Consider the following 18,293-nt stretch of genomic DNA (forward strand, 5'->3'; position numbering starts at 1 on the left):
TATTCCGAAGAATGCCTTCCGTGACGCCTGCAATGCTTGGAAATAACGCTGGTAGCGCTGCATCGGCGCAAAAAGAGACTATTTTGAAAGTTTTTATAGAATTTTAACGATTGTTTCAATAAATTTGTTTAAATCGATTCAGTCCTTATACTTTCCTGACAAACCTTGTATATAACTATACTACATATATGCTATAGTTGTCTGATATCAGCGATTCCTAGAATAGCAGGTAGCCTTTTGGTGCGAAAAGGACGTATACTAATTTCAAACCTACAAGCATGTCTCGAAAGGTGAGAGACAAGTTAGTATATATAACTTTTATAGGGTTTCTGAGGTTTCAAGCCGTGAATATTTTTTGACCGTTACTAATTCGTTGCCTGTGGGTGTACAACTGCATCAATACATGTAAATTTGAAGTAATATCATACTGCTTAAAGAACTGGATGACTTGACGCCTTAAGGCTTATCAGCTATGTGGGCAAAACAAAGAGCAGCAAACCCGATATATATATGTACATATGCTGGATATGCATATATGTATATATGTATATAAAAAACTTTACATAGTATGCCTGTATATATGCGGATCTTTGGCTTTGTGCATGTATTTGTCCATAATTATTTTCAGTTTCACCGCCCAGTCGCCAGTAAACACATTAACCCCTATCAGTGCCCATTGCGGATGTTGCGAGGAAAGAACTAAATTTGGAAAATTCTTTTACATTATTCTGGAGAAAGTATAACTTTGATATTTTTTTTTTTTGCATTTAACGGAGTAGAAAATGCCTCAACTTCAGTCCGTCAAGCGCCTTAAGCATTTGCAACTGATTTTCATATGTTGTCTAATATTTTACTGGATTCACAATGTGAGTGGCGCAATACGCCGCGTACCCGAACGTTCGCGAATACCATGTGAAAATCCTGAACCGCTACCAAATGGTTTTTCAGCGCCGCGACGTCGCAACATGATGCTGTTACACTATTGCAATTACGGCTTCAAGTTGTTCGGTGATCGGCGTACGACATGCAACCGCGGCAAATGGGTTGGCAATCGTCCAATATGTGCAAGTTAGTCCAAATGTTGTAGTTTCTTATTTTTAGCGACAAATAACGAAATGTGTGAAGTTCTAGACATTTTCGCACGTGTTGCGCTCAAACCTTTCTTACTTTCGCAATCTCAAAACAAATGACTTCACAAAAAAAGTATAACTTTCTATCGTTCCAGGCAATGTATGTAGTAGTCCAACGAAGAATCCAGAAAATGGCCGAATACAATATGTGGATCAGTATCATATCGGTGTCTACTGTTCGGAAGGCTTTGAATTGGCTGGTAACCGATATGCATATTGCAACGGCACCGATTGGGATCGTCCGCTGGGTTATTGTAGACGTGAGTACAACACTTGAACTTTAAATGCAACGAAAATTTATTTTATGAAAGTTGAATCTGTCAGTCTAATGCAAAGTCGAAGGTGGCTTTTAGTGTCCAAAACCTCACACTAACAATTCGCCATTTAAATGTTTTGGCTGGCTCTTGTGGTCCCTAATTTGTTAATGGCAACATCCATAGTTAAAGACCTATCATACAGTTAGGTCCAGAGTTGATTGAGAGTATTGCATCTCGATGCCTGTGACTTCCACGTAATCGACCTTAGCTTAATTTCAACCCTCAACAATATTACCGACAAGCATTGAATGCATGTATCGTGTGAAGAAAGGAAATTATGATGTCATCCACCCTTTCAAAAATAACGGTTTCTAGATTGTCTTTGTCTTTATCTCGACTATTTAAGTAAATATGCATATCCACATGAATTTTTTTATTTGGCAATTTTCACAGGGCGCCCCGGCAGAGTGAGTCATGAATGTGATTTTGAGCCAGACGACATGTGCGGTTGGGTTACAGACATAGCCGACGGTTTCCAATGGAAACGCACCATGGCCACTAATGTGTTCACCTCATTTCACACGGGACCGCGTCACGATCACACTACAATGCAAGCCAGCGGTGGTCACTATATGCTGATGGAAAGTTTCGGTGCCACATCAACGCCAGCCGCCCTCACCTCACCCATATATGAACGTGCGATAAGCTTGAAGACTGCATGTTGCTTTCAATTTTACTATTTAATGTATGGCGCTGGTGTTGGCAATTTAAGAGTCTACATTAAACCGTTGACGAAAATGCTATCGGAAGTTATTGACGACAAAGAAACGTAAGTAACGAAATTTGAAGGGAATTCTAGTATGATTGAAGATCTAGTGCCTTAGCCCCGTTAATTTCAAACAGATGGAATATTCATTGTTTCCACACAAGCATAAATTATAGTATATTGAGTCTATAACTACCATATATTCATGGGCGAAAGATGGCATTACTTGATTAATTTGTCATTATTATATTGTATTAATATTCCGATGAAGTGTTGGAAAGCTACTGTACTTTCGTATATTTTTTAGAGTATAAATAACGATAATTTTTTTCATTCAAATTTGTCATGTATAAGAAAGTATTTTTGCGGAAAGTTCTTCTTCATTACTTTAATACGATAGAACCCTCAGCTGAAAGTTAACGTATTTTGGCGGAAGTTTATAGTGCACCTGCTCTAGCTGAGCAAACGTGTCAAAATAGTTCTTTATGGCTTAAAATGCTGATATTATATACAATATTTGGATTTCGGCTCGAAAGCCGAAGAACGTTCTAAGCACTGAAACAAGTTTGAAGATGAAGGATTAAAAACCTTACTCGCTAAAAATAGTTGCCGAATATGAAAACTTTGGAAGTCGCTCGAGCTGACATTTCAAAATGTTTCAAAACAGTCAGAAAATTGAGTACCATAAGAATTCTATGATATCCTGAAAGACGAGTTTGCATGTCAAAAATGCTGCTTGAATGAAGGCTCGGAAAAGAAGTCCGTTTGGCAAGGGATTGTAACTAATGATGAAAGATGGATCTATTACGTCAGCATTAAACGCAAACAATTGTATGTGAAACCTGGTCACAAAGCCAAATCAACAGCGAGTTCGCATCTCTGTATTTGGTGCAATTAGAGAAAATATAGTTATACAGAGGCAGTGGTAGTTATATTTCGAAAAACAGCTGACGAAATATCATTATGTCGACAATCGACTAACGGTATCGTAATCGATGCAAACTCAGTGCCGATTCTCCCGTTATGCGAATTAAGGTGCTACATGGGTTTCTTCGGGTAAAAAGCAGATATTTTAAACTAGGCCAGTGCGAAAAAAAGATGCTTCCGCGTTGGCAGGATAACTCCTTAAAGCTTCATCTAAAGTGAAAAAGTACGTGTTTTAGTTAAAACCTTAACTTAGAACTTGGATGAAGGAATAAAAAGCAAACAGAAAATTGGATTTTTGACAGACATTTTTACAAAAAAATGAAAATTTCGCAACATTTTTTTTCAAAAAGTTGTAATCGAAAAAGAAACCTTGGTCCAAGACTTAGAGAATTGTATAGCAAAGACCTGTGTAAAATTTCGTGAAGATCGGTGGAGTAGTTATCGAGAAATCTTGCCAATAGGCTTCAAAAACATAGTTTGGAGAAAAACGTGTTTAAAGACGGCGCACTTAGAAGATAGTCTCGAGCGCACAAGTTCTCAAGGCAGTATCTCCGAAACTATTAATCGGAGCAACTTTAAAATGTGGAACAAAATTCTAGATGTGCTGTAGAATTTAATAAGACAATAAAAAGATTGTTTTTTTTAAACCCTTAAAACTATGTAACCCCTTGAAAAAGCTCACTGTATAAAAGCTGCAAATTATGCGGAATAATGACAAATGCAAACTGTGATAAATAATAAAAAAATATATTAAGAAGCTTCCCAGTTTTAGACCAAGCAATGACTTTATTATTTTGCTACGTTCATAGGTTAAAAAGTATAGTATGTATAGGGTATACAAATATGTTTATTTATGTTTGTTATTTGCAGCTATTTAAAATTCACCAAGTCTGGCAATCAGAATAATAACTGGAACGAGGCGCACTTTAGTATCGACGAACAGGAAGACGATTTTCAAATAGTATTCGTCGCGGATGGCGCTAAGAATCACTTAAGCGACATCGCTATAGACGATGTGAAATTAATGTTCGGTACCGAGTGTAAGGCTTTGGATAATCATGATGATGAACCTGATGACTCCGCCGAGTATGAACCCACCACTACAGGTCAGCCGACTACTTTTTGCCAAATTTCATTCAATAGAAAAATATTTTATTAATACTTTTTTGGTTTGGTAGAACTATCACTGTTTGACACTTTGTCGTGCGTGTCACGTTGCGGCACTGAGACGAATAGCGGTATAATGCGTAATGCTACACATTTGATAGGTCTTTGCAGTTGTCACGATAGTTGTATAGCGGACGATGATTGCTGTCCGGACTATACGAAAGTGTGTCTCGGTAAGTTTTGAAAGTCTCAAAATAAAAATAAAATATTGAAGAAACAGAAATAATAAATACGCGTACTTCGGTTCACATTAGATGCGCCTCCGGAGTCGTCAACGGTAAATATACCGGAAACTACAACAACTACGGTTAGAAGTGATACGAAATCGACAACAACAACGTTAAAAGAAATTATAATCGCAAAACCAACAACCACTTCAAGCACAACAACAACCACAACAACAACAACCCAAAAACCCACTACAACAACCAAAAAACCCACAACAACAAGTACAACCACTACAACCTTGCCTCCGACTACATCAACCACACGTAAGCCGACAACAATAGCAAAAACCACAACCACAACACGTAAGCCGACAACAACGAGCACGCGCAAGCCGATAACCATCTCATCCACAACACCGAAACCAAAGCCTACAACTACTAAACGCACAACACCCTCAACAACAACAACAACAACTACTACCACTACAATTCGTACAATTCCAACAACAGTAACGTCGTCTACAAAACGCTCCACTACGTCAACCACAACCTTACCTGCGACTCAGCCTTACACACTCTACACACAACCTATTTTAAGCGTGACCACTGTCGCAAATATTAACCGCAAAACTGCCCCAGGCGAGACCAAGGAATTGTCAACAAGTGAGTACCACTTAAAATTTCTTAATAGTTCCAAAGAGCTTAAATTCTAAATCAAGCCACCGCATTATTCTAATCATCAATAATTTATCATTACATAATTTTAACTGTTTTTGAGGCTAGAAATCTGTAAACTATGCTTATAGACAGAGAGGATCGTCCAACTTGTATAATCTTAAACCTTCCTTGCTTAATAACGGTTCCACAAATATTTTTCTGTACTTAAAATAAAAAGCTCTGTTAAGCTCTCGATGAGTTGTATGCCTGGTATGGCAGTTGGATTTCGTATATCCCGAAACTTCTTTTTTTTTTTAGAACAAAAGCTCGGTCAAATAAATGATTACAGCATGGAAATAGTTACTTCAATCTTAGAATTAATATTAGTGTAGTGTAGATGAGATTGTGGTATTGGCCTTAAAAGGTAAAAAAATGTGCTTGGAACGGCGTACTCGTAAATTTATAATTATCCAAAATAAATGTTGGAGCATCTCAGTTCAAGGCTTCGCCCGCCTAATTATCGTCATCCGAATGTATTCAGAGAACGAAAATGTCGCTTTATTTCTCCAAATAGTCTCTCTTTAAATACACTTGACTGAGCGAACCTACAAATTCTTATTCAGACCAAAAACTGAGCTTTCTTTAAGCCTGCATAGTAAGCTTCCGCAGTGACTAAAACTCGCAAAACTAACTTGTTCCAGTTTGGAAACAAAAGGGAGTCGCATGGAGCTTAAACTAGAGAATACAGTTCGTTGCCCAATTCAATAACTTCGGTCATGGATTCCACCACTTTTTTCTTCAGGAAATGGATCCGTTTTTTCTGCAATTCACTAGTAAGCCTTCTGTACTTTTCACCCGACTATAGGTAGTGGATTTAAAACAAACCTTCTGAAAACTATCAACATTATCTTTCCGTGGACAGTCTTCCCCTTCTTCTAATCAGCTTCGATTGTTAAGTCAATTGTTTCGACTGTTTCTTGGTTTCTGGTGTGAGACAGTGGATTCATGTTTAATGTACGGTCACTTTACGATGCAAAAACTTCTTTGGGTTGCTCGTAAACAATGTCAAATGCTACTGTGCAGTGGTCTCACGGTTGCACTTGTGGTCCGAAGTGTCTAATATTACATGCTGGATGTAACCAACATGGTCTTTTGAGTCTAAATGCTTGTCAAAGCGAAGTTGTTGTTTCCTTTTCATTGGTAGATTTTTTTACGCGGCGAGTCCCAAATCCAGCGCAAAATCCTGGAGAGGGGATTTTTGGCCTTTAAACGGATGTTTTTTAGCTACCCAGCCAAAGACTAAGATCGGAAGTCGTGAGCTGCTTCAGCCATATGTAAAAGAATCGTTTCAGGCCACTCCCAAGTGAATAACGCTCAGAGAACTTTCTTCACTTGCGTGAACTTCTACACATGGCTCCATCCGCCTACGCTAATAAGAAGAGACTTGTCAAAGCGCCTGCATACATTAAGTTCTCTGAAGTCTAACAAGCGATCTTAGGGCTTTCTTTCTAGTAATGTTTAGTAGTTTCCGGTGCCAATTTATTCCTCCTCGCTTCGAGTTTAGAAATGAAATAGATGTAAAATTTAGGGTTTTTCATCATCATCCTCATTCAGAAAACAAAACGAGTCTCTCACACAATAAGTCAATATTTTCACAGCACTTTCTCTCAATCATGTTGAATTTTTACAGAGAATCAAACGCAAACCAATACCAATACACACACTTGGGAATGGCATCCGAAGCCAGAGTCGAACCCGCGCGAAACTTTGGTGCTACTATTTATATTTGGCGTATTGCTTATAGCTATTGCTACAGCAGTAGTGTATCGGCAAAAAGAAGCCATCAAAGCCATTTGGTTACGAAAGAATGAAAACGAGGGTGGCGCAGAAGACAGTAACTCAATAATAGCAAATTTTGCAACCGAAGACACCCCTCACAATGGCGGCAATACGGCTGGTGGAAGTACAGCCGGAAATCATATAAAACTGTCATTTCCCGGCCTAAAGAAGGGCAAGTCGGATAAACGTGCACGCTCAGATGAAGAACCATTATTTTGCGAAAATCAAAGCGATGGCATACCGCTTCTTTGAGCAAGCGAGGTATGCGAAGAGAAGGCCGTTCCACGCACAGCTAACCGCAACTGAGTAGTTTTTGTGAAATTGTTTAATAATAATCTGAATAAAGCAGCATACATTTCTAGAAATTCATACGAGAAATTTAAAAGAAAAAAATAATTTTGTGGTACTTCAGATATCGGTTATTCAGTTATAACAGATACTTTATATTATTTTATTTTATTTTTCATTTAAGAAACAATAATTAATACTTCCTTAGTGTGATGCCAATTTAAACTTCTAATAAAATCAAAAACAGATCAAAGTTTAAAGTTAGGTATTTGACCGAGCTATTCGTCCAATAGCAGCTTGTATCGGATATTATAATATATATTGAAGGTCTCTGAGGCTCTCTGTTTGAATTAAGTTTTAATTTAACGAATGCCTGTCCACCTTCAGATATTTTTTGTGTTGATTATAAACATAGTCGTTCCTAAAGGTTCCGAACAAATAATTTAATGCCTTTCACTCCCGTTGACACTGTTCGACAGAGTTTGTTAAGCAATTATGTGTATAAACTTGGGTAGTCGAAAAAGTATTTTCATATTTTGTCAATAGATGTTGAAGTCGGATCAAGTGTTGAAAAGGTGATATTTTAAGCTTCATTTAACCAAAAATAATAAATAAATTCGGGGAAGTTGAACGAAAGTTACAATTATTCAAAAATAAGTGAAAATAATGAAGAAATTCGCTATATTTTTATATTTTTGTATTACAAATTGAAGAATGCCACGCAAGCCAATAAAATTTCAAAGTTTAGGTAGCCGATGCTGTATCAGTTCATGTAGCACCACAATAGTTCGCTCGCTCCCTTTCTGGAAATTTCGATGTGAAAGATGCACCTCGCTCTGGCCGACCTATCGTTGAAAAAGTCTGTGAAATTATGGAAACAATTGACCAGGACCGTCACATAAGCAGCCATAGCATCGCTAAGGAACTTCACATTCATCATCAAGCGGTTCTGAACCATTAAAAAAAGACTGGCTACAAACCGAGCTCGATGTTTGGATTCCACATGAATTGTCTGTGAAAAATTTAATGGACCGCACCAACATCTGCGATTCTTTGCTGAAACGAAATGAAATCGAACCATTTCTGAAGCAAATGGTAACAGGATAAGAAAAGTGGATCAATTACTTCAATAATGTGCGAAAAAGATCATGGTCCAAGCATGGTGAAGCTCAAAAAATACTCAAAAGTCAGGATTAACAGGATTGGAAAGGAATCATCCACTATGAGCTGCTCCAGCCTGGTCGAACAATTGATTCTACATTTTACAGGCAACAACTGGTGAGATTAAAGCAAGCAATCAAAAAAAAAAAACAGCCAGAACTGATCAACAGGAAGGGGTTCGCCTTCCATCAGGACAACGTTAGACCACATACATACATCTTTGATGACTCGGCAAAAACTGGGAGATTTTGGCGGGGAAGTTTAGATGCAACCACCATATAGCCCTGATCTTGCACCATCGGACTACGATTTATTTCGGTCAATGCAGAACTCCCTTAGTAGAGTAAAGTTGGCTTCAAGAGAAGCTGTGAAAATTACTTGTCGCAGTTTTTTGCCGAGAAATCAGAAAAGTTTTACACTGATGGAATAATGTCTCTAGCGGAAAAATGGCAAGAATTGGTTGACCAAAATGGTACACATTTTGTTCATAAAGTTAATTATAAATATAAAAAAAATAAGTTGAAATTTGATTAAAAAAACGAAAAGACTTTTTCGACTACCCAATATATATACGTATGTTGTCTAGAGTTAAGATAGGTGCTAAGATAGAATTTTGAAGCTTATCGGAAAATATCCATTTACATGCTTACAGTAATGTTCACTTTGAACCTTAGACTTAAGTATATACTAAATCAAGTAGCATTGTGATTGGGATATTATTTCGATTATGGCGGCTTTGGAAATTTGAGCCGTTGAGTTGTCATGGTGAAATAGCAATACGCCTTGGTGCAATGAGCAAATTTTTTGCTGTAATTCGGCAACGAATCGGCAATCTCTGAAGTCTATTGTTTTGACCACTTCTTGCTCTCAGGTGTTCAGTAGAACCAAATTTTCCGACGGGACACATCGCGTCGAAAACTTATGCCGATTTTTCCGGCCGCAAGAAGAATATTACCCTTTTTCAGATCAGCTTCACCCCTAAAGTCTATTATTTCGACTGTTTTGACTGCTTCTCGATCTTTCGTGTTTAGTAGAACCACATTTTTCCGACGGCACACATTGCGACGAATACTAGCTTATGTTGCATACGACTTGGTCTTGTGGGAGTCCAGAGTAGCTTGTTCATATAGAAATTAACTGTAATAATATAGTTAAAATTTCTCTGGGCATCCTTCTAATCTAACATAATGCCATTATATAAACAGCCAAATTTATTACAAAATAAATTATTTTGCTCGCTCAAATTCAATAAAAAAGTAATACTCTTACTTTCTAATTATTTTCCATAATCTTCATTGTCATTTTGACATTTCACCCAACCGCTATCTTTACATACATATGTATCTGTGCATATGTGTGTGCGGAATCGAAAATTATCCCTTATTGTGTGAAATTCTCAAAATACCAAAATACTATGGCAAGCGTAAATAATCGAATCATTACGTCGTTGATGCGCTAAATGAGGAACAAAGTGTCAGTTTCCACCCTCCCCGGGGGGCAAATTCGAGCCATGCACGCCTTCTTAGCATAAACTGGTGGTTGACTTCACAGCCAAAATTTAGCCTCGGTCATTGACAGGTTTTTGTTGTTTTTTCTGTGCAGGAAATCTAGTCGCGTGCAAGCGAAGCCTTATAATGTGTCGTACGTTGAAATTTTTGCAACCCTCTGTTGCAAACTCTGTGACATTTCGTTGAACGTCTGACCGGCGGCGCAACGCCCGAAGGTTGGCTGGTTGATAACGGCTTTGTGTGTGTCCTTTGGTGGGCTGGTCGGCTGACTGGTTGTTTTAACTTGGGATTATCGGTTTTGATTTAATGGTTGGGTTGCTTTTCTTTTTTTTTTTTGCTTGGAATCTATCAGCTAAGGGGTGCGTTGAGATTTTTCTCGCATGCCTTTTGGAAATACATATTAGATTTCTTAATATCGTTTTAAGCATTTTATGACCTTTGACTTGCGGGTATTTAAGGGCATTATGCTTGTCAAGTAGCTATTAATGGAAAGTCGATAGTTTGGAGGTATTTGTAACTATAAATTTTGAAATACGATCGTGGGACATATTTAATAGAATTTCCTTCACAGTTCATGTGCCTCACAGACCTAACCAGCACAAAAAAGGTAGTCGTCTGCGAGAAGACAACAACCACCATACATTTTATATCGCAACACAAGGTATTTGTTTTAAAGAATCACAAATCCAAACAACTAGAAGTTAGTTCCGTCCATTGAATCCGATATCTCTGAATTCCGTTAATCCTAATATTTAGTAATTTAGTCTATTACCCTTTGAACAAGTGGATGTCCATATTTTTCTGAATTCAATGGTTTCTTCTTTGCAAAAAAACAAAAATGTCTTCAAGAAGCTTCGTTTTCGGCTTGTACATCTACTTCAGATAACCAAGTCTACAATTAAGTGCTAATATGAAGACATTTAAAGATCTGATTAATGGATTTATGATAACCTGAATATCATGTTCACGAAATAATGTGCTGAAATGTAAGGGTTAGACTCTTTAGCAGTCCTTTAGAGCAGACTCTTTCTTTACTAGTTTTCAGATCTTGTTCCTAAGTTTGTTTGAGATTCCACATGTGTTAGAGTAAAACAGTGATATTAAAAATATTCATCGACATTGAAATTTCCTTAACCCTGTCAGCATGTGTTCGTAGACAAGACGTTTCAGCTAAGTACAGGTTTATGACTAGCTTGTGCTTTGTGGATAGAAATCCAGTACTGCTGGTGGATTATATTACCTTCTCTACTCATTACGTAGACTATAATAATGATTCTTCGTTACAGCTTATAGAGATAGGTAAATATTTCAAAATGTTCAGACTCAAGGCACGACAATGAAATGAAACTTTCGGTATACGTACCATTCGTAATGTGTTCACGGTAATTCTAAAAACAACTGACATATTGTAACTAAAATTTATATGAAAAGAAGGTACTTGGTTATCACAATCAGCTTAAAATGGGACCATTCGAGGGCTTGAATAATAACTAAGATATGTACTTTGTAAAAAACGTTAAAAAAATATAAAAAGTTAGTTTATCCAGTGTCAACAATATATACATTGGGTGTTCCAATTCCAGCTTCCCTATTTTATAAAAGAGAAAACATAGAAACTATAAATTTAATGGGGAATAATTATGTATTATCATTCGAGTGACATTTTTTCCTATTTATTTTTTGAAGATTATATCGGAAAATCTTTGCCGTGGCTACTTCTTGTTTGAGCATTTCTCAATCGAAGCGGAATTGTCCGCATAGACTTTAGACTTTACATATTTCCGCAGGAAATAGTCTAACTGTGTGTTATCACATGGTATTGTTGGTCAATCGGCCGGTCCAAAACGTAAAATTATCTGCTCACTAAAATGTTCCCTCAATGAGTCCACTGACTGATACGATGTTTGAGAAGTGGCGCCGTCTTCTTGACACCTAATTCCGCCGAGATTACGAGCTTCAATTTCAGGCATCAAATAGTCGGTTATGTGACGGTTACGTTCTCATCATAATTATTTGTGAAGAAATATGGTCCGATGATATTTTTTTCACCGCGTGCTGGACGTAACCTATTCCGTCGAATATTAGCCAATAATTAATACTGAGTCTCAAGATGGGTGATGGTGTTGCGAATACTACGCTCAATAAGCCGATTATGTTGACTATAAGTTGAGAGGAAACACATTCTTTACAGAACGTGAATTTCCGTAAAAAAGTTGATCGATTTGTAAGCATTGTTCGGGCGTGAGTCATTCCATGAAAAATGCCAAACAATGCTGCATAAAAATAACAGGACAGCTTGTCACGACTCACGCGTAATCCGTAAAAAAAGGCTATTGACAAAAGTACCTCTATTTAGCCAAGAAGAAAGCGCTGACCAGTTTCCACCTCATCATCTTCCGGAAAAATTCAACAGAATTGGTTTCGAAATTTTCTTTTGCTAAAGTGAGGAGTTCCAATTGGACAACAACTGCACAAAGTTCAATTTTCTAGAGTCTTCCAATATTCACATTGTCGGTTTCTACTTTCCTCCAATACAAAACTACCTATGCAGCATCTCATTCAGTGATCTCTATTTTTCATTTCGGCAATCAGAATCAAAATAAAAATAATTTTAGTTTTTTTGTAATTGTAGTTAAAACAAGAAAAAGCGTTAACTTCGGTTGCACCTTCACAAATGCATTTCTTTTAGTAACTATGCGTCCAGTTTGTATGGCAGCTACATGTTATAGTGGTCCGATATCCGCAGTTCCGACAAATTAGCAGCTTCTTGAAGACAAAATGACGTGTACAAAATTTCAAAACGATATCTTAAAAACTGAGGGACTAGTTCGTATATATACAGACAGACAGACAGACGGACATGGCTAAATCGGCTCCGCTCAGCATACTGATCATTTAGATATATACTTTATAGTATCCCCCCTGTTCAGGTATAATAAATTGGATAGAAAACTTGTATGGCTGTGACACGACTTGATCGTAGTTTGAACGTTGTGTTTGTGATCTTAACAAAAAATTATTATTCTGGCGATTCCTTTTGGTTATACTCTAATCAATTTATTTTTTCTAAAAAAACAAGTTTCCCTAAGCTTACTCATATTTGCATAAATAAATTCTGCACTAATCGCGGCAATTCAATATGGGATATGCACTTCTCACATACTCCTGTATGAGCTTTTTCAAACCACAGTTCGATAGAGCACTTTCACCACAACATTTTGGGCGCCGTCGCATCTCACAAAGAGCATAACCTTCCGAATAGCATGGATAATCATTCATAAAATATATATTATTAACGGGCCAAAGGTGAACGCAATCTTCTCTTTTTTGATTATCATCTGGTTGACCGCGTGACCATTTGGCGTAGGGCATTGCGCGTCCATTGTAGTGTGACATAAATTTACCCTCCACAGCCAAATCGGTGGTACCAAGCCAGAAATATTTCCCAAGATTTCCATTTGTCGTTACGTGGAAAGCCAGTGCATCCATCTCAGCTTCGGACTCGATTATGGCCAAATCACTGTCAAAAGTGCGACAAAAAAGGTCAGCCTCGAACCAATTCATCTGTATTAGTAAGAATGGTGTCTTAATAATAATTAACTAGTTTAAAAATCTCAAGTGCGGGCAATAATCACCTTGACAGCTGCATTTATTAAATAATATTTACTACCGATCGGCATGAAGGGATGCGTGTCCGTCGAGCAGTCTGCAAACGATATATAAATGTATTTCAGCTGATAAATGCGAATTTATTTGTCTGAAGACTCACCCGCACTTGGCGCACTTGTATTGGCGGTATTGCAGAGAACACCAGTGAAACACAAAATCAAAATATATTGTGCAAGCGCCATTGTGACCCTGATTTCCTTGCGAATGCGAAATACTTGTAAGTGTATGCGGCATACAGTGAACCAGTGAAAGACTGCGAATGAAATAAAATGGACCAGGCGTGTATTTTATATCGCCAAAGGAACACTTGTCAACAAAAAACAATAAGAAATATTTCCGTTCCTAAAGATAATTAATTTGCATAAATTAAAGAATGCCAGAGAACAGCATTGATAAAGAGTCAAACGAAGCCTTCAACAATTCTCCGCCTAAGGGAGGAGAATTTAGTATACCAAAAATGAATTGCCATAAACCCTTGACATCAAGTGGCCTTAGATCTGGTTATTGTAGCAGCAAATATTCCTATTTATCCAGACCTGCTTAGGGTATATCAAAGATTCTCTAAAGCAAAAGTTAACTTGCCCTATCAAATCCACTTTTCCAATTACTTCGCTCTCTTGTTTAACCACATCGAAATATTTAATCCCTTTATGCCTTTTAGACATTTTCAATGACACAGCATAAATTAACCACTTAGTCGTTTTGGGATCACCTTTTACAAAAAGAATTATTTAATATCTGTTTCCAAACAACTAGAATAAATGTTTGTATGGTTTGTATTTTGTTTTAAGATAAATCAACTTTGAAGTCTGAAAAATTATGTATTTCAGTGTAAAATTTCATGCACTTTAAAATATTTTTTTATTTTTGTGGTGTGGCTCCTTAACTCTAAGGAATCTTCTATGTGAATGCTGTTCTCCATATTGGAAAAGAAAAGTAACCAACTATTGAGAGTTTCTTGACGTAGTCTCGAAGGATGTATACTCAAAACTTTGCGCACTGATGGATACAGTAAAGAGACTTAAGTCCCGGTGGCATAAGAATGAGCCTCGTATAGGCCTAAGAGCTTTTCTCAGACAGCCACTCTACCTACCTGCCTCTTTTTAACCAGTTCGGTTGTGCTAGTTACAACAAGGAGAGTTCTTGAGAATTCTGGTTGTTTGTAAGTTCGTCGGTTCGCCTTAATGTCCGTTCGTTTATCCTTCCGCCCATTTTTTTAAGTTATAACTTAAGTAGAAATAGAGACATGAACTGGTTGGTGTTGTAGATGATCGTAATAAGGCAATGGACACACCCAGAAACTTTGCACAAATAGTGCGATACACTCTAATAGTATTCCTCGTTGACAACTTGGCTGGTCGGAAGGAATTCGGAGGGCAACTTAACATTTATTTTTGACCTGATTTGACGCGGTTTTTCGGGCTTCGGCTCATCTTTGTCACAATATTTGGCCGATCAATCGTCTGTTTCCAAGTCGTAAGCATATGTACATATATATTATATGTACAAGTTCCATCGCCAGTAATTAAACGTCTCATGATATCCAGTCGGAAAGTATTGTTTCAAAAACGAGAGCGCGACGCTGTTTTTCGAAAAAATTAAGTAATTTTGGAACCAATCGTGCTTTCACATTTCTTAGATCCAAATAATCTTTCAAAATGGTTTTCACTGATTCTGTCGATATTTATGATGCCAGTAAGATCTCTGGCTCTTAAGCACCAATTCCTTTATTTTATTGACGTGTTGATCATCAGTTGATTTTGATGGCCGTCCTCGACATGGTTCGTCACCCACGAGATCTCAACCCTAATTTAAAAATCGAATCATAATCTAAAAAAATTTTTACGCGAATTTTCAATGAAAAAGTCTTCCAATTTTCTGCTCACATGTAAATATAACAAAATCATAATGGTTATTGAAATATTAGGAAAAACTACACATTATCAGTTTTTTGGTAATGCGAAAATATTTTCGTTTTTTACGATATCGCGTTGTTTTATATTTAATTTAGTTTCTTCTGTATAATAGGTTTGTTCTCGGTTGTGCTGATAAGAAATCCGATTTCGTTTTTTTATTTTATTTTCTTTTTGGAAAATAAACCACTGTTTCAAAATAAAACAGATTGTCCATAACTATATGAAAACCAGTATCTGTATATGTATTTATATTTATACATTTACATAATTCCAACTTATCTTTAATAAGAAAAAAAAACAACAACAAAGTATTAGCTGGAGCGCCAGCGCATGGCTTTGCGGTTGAGTAAGAAAATATAAATATGTACGTATACTGGAGGTAATTCCAAAAAGAAATAAATAAGGAAGGAAGGTCTAAGTTTGGGTGCAACCGAACATTTTGTACTCCGCGGATAAAGATTAGCCTTTCTTCAACAACTTTTTTCTTACATAAAAAATGAAATATTTGGTTAGAATTTTTGGTTACTACAAACACTATTAACGAAGAAATTCTGAAATTTTTGGAAAAAATATTTTAAACTCGGCCATTGCGACACTGCTTCCAGTGACGCCTCGAATAAAAGATGCGCCCGCGTTGGGAGTATAACTTCTTACAAGATCATCTTAAGTGAAAAAATACCCGTTTTAGTAGAAACCTTAACTTAGAACTTGGACGAAGGAAAAAATTCGATTTTTGGCAGACATTTTTACCAAAAATGAAAATTTCACTTCGAGAAATATCCGTTTAACGACGGCGCACTTAGCCTAGCTAGCCCCGAGCGCACAATTTCTCAAGGCTTTATCTTCCAAACTATTACTCAGATCAACTTGAAAATTTAGGTCAATATTCTAGAGGTGTTGCAGAAATAAATAAGGCAATAAAAAAATAAGATTTTTTGAAACCCGTAAACCCTTGTAACCCCATAAAAGCGGGGTAATACCTTAAGTTGTTAAAAGTTGCCCGAAAGTCCGAAAATCTTTACACTGGTATATGAGTGCTCAGGGAAGTATTGACCGCTTCTAAACTATTTTAAGTACACAGAGATACTGTTACCAGGAAAGGATTCTCTCTAAATTTCAATTGTATATCCCATACATTGACCGATATTTTCGGTCAAAAGTCAACTATAGATGCTGCAGTTCACATTCGGACAATTTTTTACTGTAAGGTGGCATACTTTACATTTTGGCAACATATTGCAAGAATATAGAAACGATGTAACCGAAGTTAGCATACCCGTCACAAATAAAAAATTTTCCATTAAAGAGCTTCATCAGTCGGTTTCCAATATGAAAAATGTCTTCAGATTTTCTAGCATTTTCTTAGGCAGTTTGAGGTAACATAGCAATTTGTAATTTTGCATCGAATCTTACTCACTCTCTTTACTCTCTTCACACTAACAGCAACAAGTATTTAAATACGTATTTAATGACAAAACGATTTTATTAATAAAACTGGTAGTTCCACCTGACTAATTTCGACTGTTTAGAACATTTGTATGTTGCATGTATCTTTCCATCAAATTCTTCAAATCACACACGTTACAAGTCTTCTTCGATCGCCTCAACTCACAAATGGTGTGATAATAACTCATGCAATTGTTATCATTCATATAGAATATATTATCAAAAGCCCAAAGATGTACACAATCCTGATTTTGACCAGCGTCATCAGGTTGACCCTTTACCCATTTAGCATAGAGCATTGGACGTCCGTCTTTGAGTGACATAAATTTACCTTCCTCGGCCAAATCGGTGACACCAAGCCAGAAATAAAGGCCAACGTGACCTTCATTCGTGATTAAATAGAAACTCAGTGCATTCAATTCGGCTTCCGACTCGATTACAGCCAAATCACTATCATAGTTGCGACAATAAATCATCGCACTGAACCAATTCATCTGTAATTAAGAAACTTGAATTACTAAATTTTTATTGTGAAACCGTATCAACAGTATTTATTAAATAATATTTACTACCGATCTCTATGAAGGGTTGAGTCTCATTCTCACCTACAATTTAGAAATAATAATAGTTGCTGAAGAAGAAGTTCATATTCTTCCTGCAGAATGACTCACCACCATTGGAAATATTAATAGACTTCGGTAAGACTCCCGCAAAGCACAAAATTAAAATAAAATATTGCCTCAATCCCATTTTTTCGTTGATTAATTACTTTATTAATACCGTATTTGCAAGCAAGCACAACCGACACCGAAGAATGTTCATGGAAGAATGTGATTATAGACTGGAATATCCTATTTATATATGTACATATATAAGTAGATTTTTGTGACGACTAAATTTCTTAGTTCCCGCAAATCAAAATTCTACGGAAATTGAGTGCACGTGCTGATCTAAATTCGACGGAATAGCAGTTAGATCGATCGGTCGCTCGCTTCGCCGTTGTAAATTTCACATGAATTCGCGCGTTGCAAGTGTCGCAACAACTTTGTCGCCACGTTCTATATCGGCAAAATAGTTTAGATTTTCAGAAAAGAACAATGGAAATGGAGTCTTAAAATACCAATCAAGGCGAACAGTTGTTTTGTTTATTAATAAATAAAAGTTTCAAAAGTAAATAGCTACGACTATCATCAGCATTAAATAATACAAAATTCATACCTACATGAAGTTTGCTTTTGAATTTGTATAAGGTGCGTTCCAAAGTAAACAGGAATATTTGAAACTAGCGCCCTTTGATGGCACCATCTATACTTATGTCGACTGGTGCGTTAGAATCTGCTATCTTTATCAGTTGTGCGAGTCCAGTGAGAATTTCTTGACATTTCATTGATTGGG

General features: G+C 36.8%; 2 protein-coding genes across 8 annotated transcripts in view; one reads left to right on the top strand and one right to left on the bottom strand.

The window, feature by feature from the left end:
• The first annotated feature begins 666 nt into the window (after positions 1 to 666).
• LOC120767408 (zonadhesin-like) overlaps positions 667 to 18,293 on the top strand; it is an 83,203-nt gene continuing 65,576 nt past the window's right edge. For 5 of the 6 annotated variants that reach the window (XR_005704693.1, XR_005704692.1, XR_005704695.1 and 2 more), the window contains exons 1-6: positions 667 to 1,068; positions 1,226 to 1,390; positions 1,841 to 2,216; positions 3,951 to 4,186; positions 4,259 to 4,420; positions 4,502 to 5,077. Coding sequence is in view for 1 of the 6 variants with exons in the window: in XM_040093450.1 (XP_039949384.1) it covers positions 783 to 1,068; positions 1,226 to 1,390; positions 1,841 to 2,216; positions 3,951 to 4,186; positions 4,259 to 4,420; positions 4,502 to 5,077; positions 6,762 to 7,162 (2,202 nt within the window). In the remaining 5 variants the exon portion in view is untranslated. Of the gene's footprint in view, positions 1,069 to 1,225; positions 1,391 to 1,840; positions 2,217 to 3,950; positions 4,187 to 4,258; positions 4,421 to 4,501; positions 5,078 to 6,761; positions 7,276 to 18,293 lie in introns of those variants that run through there. The other variant, XM_040093450.1, reaches the window with a different exon arrangement.
• On the bottom strand, positions 12,899 to 17,705 carry LOC120767411 (C-type lectin BML-2-like). Of its 2 annotated transcripts, none has more exons than XM_040093453.1 (5): positions 17,570 to 17,705; positions 17,230 to 17,392; positions 13,637 to 13,789; positions 13,503 to 13,573; positions 12,899 to 13,431 (listed from the first exon to the last, which is right to left on the bottom strand). In XM_040093453.1, the coding sequence occupies exons 1-5, from the start codon at positions 17,573 to 17,575 to the stop codon at positions 12,988 to 12,990; spliced, it is 837 nt and encodes a 278-aa protein (XP_039949387.1). In that variant the 5' UTR covers positions 17,576 to 17,705; the 3' UTR covers positions 12,899 to 12,987. The 2 variants fall into 2 exon arrangements, with proteins under 2 accessions (XP_039949387.1, XP_039949388.1); XM_040093454.1 differs by lacking the exon at positions 17,570 to 17,705 and adding an exon at positions 17,504 to 17,543.

This window comes from Bactrocera tryoni, chromosome 2 (assembly GCF_016617805.1).
Source record: "Bactrocera tryoni isolate S06 chromosome 2, CSIRO_BtryS06_freeze2, whole genome shotgun sequence".
NCBI classification, from domain to species: Eukaryota; Metazoa; Arthropoda; class Insecta; order Diptera; family Tephritidae; genus Bactrocera; species Bactrocera tryoni.